The following is a 6,005-nucleotide window of genomic DNA, read 5'->3' on the forward strand; positions in this document are numbered from 1 at the left end:
CAAATTAAAAGCACTGAAAATAAGAAGAATAAAATGTATTCATAACCGCTAGGCGGTAAAAATGGGTACTTTATATATTTTCTTTACTTTATAAAACCTGTAATATAAAAATTGCTTGTAAGGCTGAAGAAAAAAAACAGATAAATGAAAGTTTTATACACGTTTCTTGTACGGTTTTGACTGCCATAAAACTGTAAAATAATCATTTGTTTACATAATTGATAGCTATATATGATGCTGTGTGTATTTTCCTACATCTAAAACAATGAATTGAAAAAGTGTGATCAAAAATCTGTTGAATATCCTAGTATATTTATATATACTAAAGTCAAAAAGTTTTAGAACACCACTTTATATAGATTTTCAGGTTTTTAGTTGTCCAGTGTCAGTGCTGAATGTCCCAGACAATATGCTTTTTTATTTTCTCATCTTTAAAGCAATAACGTGAATTACTGCACTTCAGGCGTCTAATTCTTCTCTTCACTACTGGTAATGAGATCTAAGAGTCCAGTGTTAAGCTGAGCTAAAGGCATTGCCATGTGGGTCAGCCTGACCTCCTACTGTACCAGTTTTCTCCAATTTCTTACTAATAGTTCCCCAATTTATTTTTAATAGTTACAGAGCTATCTGTATCGGTATTCATTACTGCAAATAAATGCTGTGGAAATTCTTATTAAAAATATATTTCTAAAGCTAAGTTTATTTCCATTGCTACTGTTAATCAATAAATTGGAAATAATAATAATAAAAAGGAATAAGAGGCTTTTTCATAATACACTTTTACAGTATATTAACCAAAATGCTAAAGTGTATTTATTTCAGTTTTTTGTTCATTTGTGTTTCTTAAAAGCCCTAATAAATTACTGCAAGTTACACAGTTTTTATTTCAGTTACTGGCTGAACCTGAAAAGGGGTAAATTGAGGTATATATTAGTCCACCACAGGGGGCGCTCTCTGCGTCCAGAGTAGAAGGCCCAGATCCTCCTCTGTCTGGGTACTCTTTATTTTTTCTCTTTGATATGTGCAGAAACGGTTCTGACAGGATGGCCGCTCTTTTCTCTCCTCCTCTCTACCTGCAGAGATACCAGTTTGTGATCGAGTATGTTAAGAGGTTCATCCCCAGGAAGGTATATCCAGTGTTACGACCCTCATCCCAGTCATGTCTGATCTGCTGAGGACCCGCTGAGCTGCTCAAAGCGCTGTCTGACCGCGGTTCTCCTCCTCTCCACAGGTGATAGACCTGGGCTGTGCTGACTGTGGGCTCCTGAGGAAGCTCAAGTTCCACCGAAACGCTATAGAAGTGCTGGCAGGAGTCGACATCGACTGCGCTGCCCTCAGAGAGAGAGTGTGAGTGACTGTAGGACTAGTTCAGTAATGCATTAAAAACATTCTTAAATTAAGCTATAGCTTGAATCATGGCTTAATATGGGGAGTATTTTAATTCCAGCCATTAACACATTTCACCACCCTGAAGAGGAATTTTGTAGGTTTGTAAAACCATTCTATATAAATTAAAGGTGTAAACGTAATCCAGAGTGGTTTGATCTGAATTTGTCCATCCCAGAGAAACATGTAGAGTCAGATTTATTTACACTTTATTTATTTACAGCTAACACCTTACAAATCTACATGTCAGAAAGTGTGTGATAAAATTAATTATGAATATTCTAAAACATGCCTGAACTTTTTTGGTTTTGGCCTAACACACACAAACACAAACACACACTAATATAGGAGAAGTACATACAATGCTTTGTAAGGTAATGTATTAAAAAATACACTTACTGCCATTAGTTACTTCATCACCATTAGCTTTATGGCGAATGAAAAATTAAACATTTCTTGGTTATGGATTATACTGGGTTTTCAAAACTTTTGACCCTATTTTGACGCCATATAACTTCATGTATAAAACACATAAAGGCTCACAATAAAATTCTTCCACATTTTTACTCAAACTTCAGATGTTGTGAGCATAAATGTGGACAGTCTAGAAGGCTTCAGGACTGGTTGGAGGTCCACTTTGTAAGCACTCATGTGTTCAAATTCAGATCAAACCGTTACATTTCTGTCAACTCTCAACAAATAAGTAGTAGTGTTTCTTCACGTTCAAAGTTCTAAGAAAAATGTTTAAACTCTTGTTTTTAATATTGGATTCAATAGCACCTCTGTTAGATATGAGTATATTAAATCTAAATTGTAAATTCTGGGCATGTGTGTTTTTTTTTTAGGAATGCATTGGCCCCACTCACAATTGACTACCTTCAGCCAAGTCCCAGGCCTCTGACCATTGAACTCTACCAAGGGTCAGTCACAGAAAGGGAGCCATGCACCCAGGGCTTTGACCTTGTGACATGTATGGAGTTGTGAGTATGTCTGGACTTCCTGTACAATACTATCATAAGCTTTAGTACTCTGAGTGGTACAATTTTGAAATAATCACCAGCTACAGTCATCTGTTTCCTTTTGTGTTTTTTGTCTTAAAGGATTGAACACCTCCAGCTTTGGGAAGTGGAGGGTTTTTCCAATGTTGTGTTTGGATATATGAATCCCTGTGCTGTGATCATCAGCACTCCCAATGTAGAGTTCAATCCTTTGCTCCCGGGATTAAGGGGATTCAGAAACAAAGACCACAAGTTTGAGTGGACCCGAGCAGAGTTTCAGACTTGGTAAGATTTTGTCATTCTACATACATCAAGAAAATTCATTGCGATTCAGACCCACTTTGTTGCAGTTACACCCTCATTTGAACATTTATAGCCTTAACACTAGGATATTGTGTAAAACTGTTTTGCATGTTTGTCGCTCATGTTTATAAGATCATGCCACTGCATCTCAATAAGATTTCGGTCAGGACTTTGACTAGACAACTCCAAGGTCTTCACTTTGTTTTTCTTCAGCCATTCAGAAGTGGACTTGTTGAACTGTTTTTTTTTTTTTTTATCATTGTCCTGCTGGAGAACCCAAGTTTGGTTTAGTGTAAGGTCATGAACAGACGGCAGGACATTCTCCTTTAGGATTTTTTGGTAGACAGCAAAATTCATGGTTCCATTTATGACAGCAAGTCTTCCAGGTCCTAAAGCAGCAAAACAGCCCCAGACCATCACACTACCACCACCATGTTTTACTGTAGGTATGGTGTTCTTTTTCTGAAATGTGGTGTTACTTTTATGTTTTATTATCTGAAACATGTAAGAGAGACAAAAAAAATCATGAAGGTGGCAAACATTTTTATTTTAAAACAACTGTATGTATATGAATAGGTCTGGATGACTAAATCCACTCCAACTCATCCCAACCCATCCTTAAGTATTTGCTGAAATGCAATCTCTTCAGAAAACACAAAATTTCCCTGTTCAATGTTGTGTGGACTTTGTATGTTTGCAGCTAAGCAAAGCTTTTCTGTGAATCGTAAAATATATACCATTCACTAGTTGTGTTTGGATATGTAGTGTACTTTTCATCATGGTTTTGAGGCAAGTATTCCTTTGTTTCAGGAAAACTTTATTACACCTCTCTCTCACAACTAGGGCACTGGGAGTTTGCATGGAATATGGTTACTCAGTAGAGTTCACTGGCGTAGGAGTGGCTCCAGGTCAGAACAGAGATGTTGGATTCTGCACCCAAATTGCTGTTTTCCAAAGAGATGCTGGGGTATCAAATGGACCCGTGAACAACGCTGTGCAAATGGAACCTACAGTTTACAGACTGGTAAAGTGGCCTCTTTATGGTGGTTGTTCCCTACATGGTTTCATATAGCAGATAAAATGTCAATACATAGCAAGTGTATCTAATAGAAATGCTTTCATGTTCATCCCCATTAGCTCTACAGGGTGGTTTACCCGAGCCTGTGTGACAACAACATCTTCCAGAGGACTCTGGTTTGTCAAGTCCTCTACAGGGCAGAGAGCCTGAAAAGGGAATTTGAGTTGGGTGAGCAAAGCATGCAGTCTGACCTCACTGCATGTGCCCACAGTTTACCACCAGACGTTGTGGCGGGGAGCACAGTGGTATACAGGCACAGAAGCCATGTTTTTGTGCCTCTGCAACATGTGTGGACTGACCCCAAAGTGCAGGCTTTGTGTGGAAACATCCACAGACTTCGACAGGCTCTGATGGACGACTCGCGTGTGCAGCTGGATACTGACAGAGATGCTATTATACTACCTGATGAGGGTGAAGAGGAGGAAGATGAAGAGGAAACAGGTGAATGTGAGGAGGGGAATTTGACACCAAGCCCCGTAGTTGACAACTCAGAAGAGGACTGGGAGACTGAAATTGGCTGATGTCTTAGCTTAAAGGAAAGTTTAACTGAACAAAGGAGTCACCCTGGTAACCTTGTGGAAGTGTTGTCATCTTTACTTATAACAACTTAAAGACACAGTTTGTTTCCTGTTGTAATTCCCAATTGTTCTCAAGTTTCATCTAACAAGTTCATCTGAAGAATTTTAAGAAAAACTTAATAACCAGTCCCAGAGCATGTTGCTACCACCACCATGCTTAACAGTTCCCAGTGCTTTTGAGGGTAAATGTCTCATATTTACTCCTCCAAACATCTTTGTCTTATCTGACCATAAAACCTTGCTTCAGAAGGCTGTTCTTTATCTGTTTTCATCTGCAAACTTTTGTTGAGCCTAAAGGTGTCATTTTTGAAGAAGGGCCTTTTTTACGGACAGCAGCCCATGGATATGTAATACTAGCTTGACTGGTGTTCCAGCAACCACCAGTTTATGGCAGGCTTATGCTTTGGAGGTTCTAGCAATGATCCTTACCATCCAAAATGGTGACAATGTCTTCTTTCAGACCTTGACAGTAGTTATACCTATGAGTAATGGAGGGGTGGGCAACAGGACCAGCACACCTTGCTGATTCCCCAGTTCCAAGGTTTGAATTAGATTAAAAATGTCCAGGCTATCAAAAATCTATCTGGATAAAATCTATATATGCCACTAGGATGGTCTGTCAGTCTGAACCCCCCTAACATACTTCATAAACCTGCCAACTAAGAGGCTTCAAAACACACTCACGTTGATTCTTCTATGATAATTCTCAGCATGTGTACTTTGTTGGTCAGTCCAGTGAATGCTGTCAAAAATAAGCCTCACATGCACACTAAGGAGATAGCAACATTAGTCTTTTTCTGTGCGGTTTGCCATCATCAGCTTGGGGAGCACATTTGGCTTTGTTCTCTCTGGGTGGGTAGATGGCGCTCTCTCACTTCATCACTCCTGATGCTCAGCACGGGCATCTGTTAGTTGATGTATCAGAGCCGGGTCACTGCGCTGTCCTCAAGCACAATAGCTATCCAGAGATTCTGTATCAGCAGCAGTGGGAAAAGAGGTGGAGTTTGACTTCAAATGTGAGGCATGTGCTGGTCTTCAGCCTTATAGCGATAGCTTCAGTTTATATGAACGGAAATTAGGAAATTGACCTTCCAGATTGGGGAGAAAATGGGGCAAAATGTATATAAAAAAAGACAAAAAAAGAAAAGGCATTGAAAGAAATCCCTGTAGGCCCAATACTGTCATGTTTGTGATAAGTGTATATAAATTCCAGACACACTGTAACATTATATTAATGTTACAGTGACAGCCTGGGCTTTAGACAGCATGCTCATGGCAAGGCAGTGTGAATTATTTAATTAGTGTGAGTTGGCACAAGGCCTGATAGTGGGTGTCAGATGATTGGGACATTTTATTTCTGAAGCTGTGTGGACATTTAACCTTCCTCGAGCCACATTGTTACACTCACAGTGGACAGCGCACTGGGTTGTATTTATCGTGACGGGACCTGGTAAAACTCATGGGACATAATACTTTTTCCTTTCCAAAGATTTTTGGCAAGTCAGTGTGTCCAGTTTATGGGTTTATCTGTAGATAATTTCACTTTTGAAACTATAATGTATGTTAAAATATACAGTATATTAAATACTTTAGTTATTATTAAATAGAACACTGGAAATTCATAAAAATAAATAATATGATAAGTGGTTTAATACATTTAAG

At 38.9% G+C, this 6,005-nt stretch overlaps 1 protein-coding gene across 1 annotated transcript; it reads left to right on the plus strand.

The window, feature by feature from the left end:
• Positions 1-958: 958 nt before the first annotated feature.
• henmt1 (HEN methyltransferase 1) lies at positions 959-4,604 on the plus strand. The gene is made up of 6 exons (XM_007245438.4): positions 959-1,127; positions 1,232-1,347; positions 2,232-2,366; positions 2,487-2,669; positions 3,531-3,711; positions 3,825-4,604. The coding sequence occupies exons 1-6, from the start codon at positions 1,020-1,022 to the stop codon at positions 4,284-4,286; spliced, it is 1,185 nt and encodes a 394-aa protein (XP_007245500.3). The 5' UTR covers positions 959-1,019; the 3' UTR covers positions 4,287-4,604.
• Positions 4,605-6,005: the final 1,401 nt, after the last annotated feature.

The sequence above is a fragment of the Astyanax mexicanus genome, chromosome 1 (genome assembly GCF_023375975.1).
Source record: "Astyanax mexicanus isolate ESR-SI-001 chromosome 1, AstMex3_surface, whole genome shotgun sequence".
Lineage (NCBI taxonomy): Eukaryota > Metazoa > Chordata > Actinopteri > Characiformes > Acestrorhamphidae > Astyanax > Astyanax mexicanus.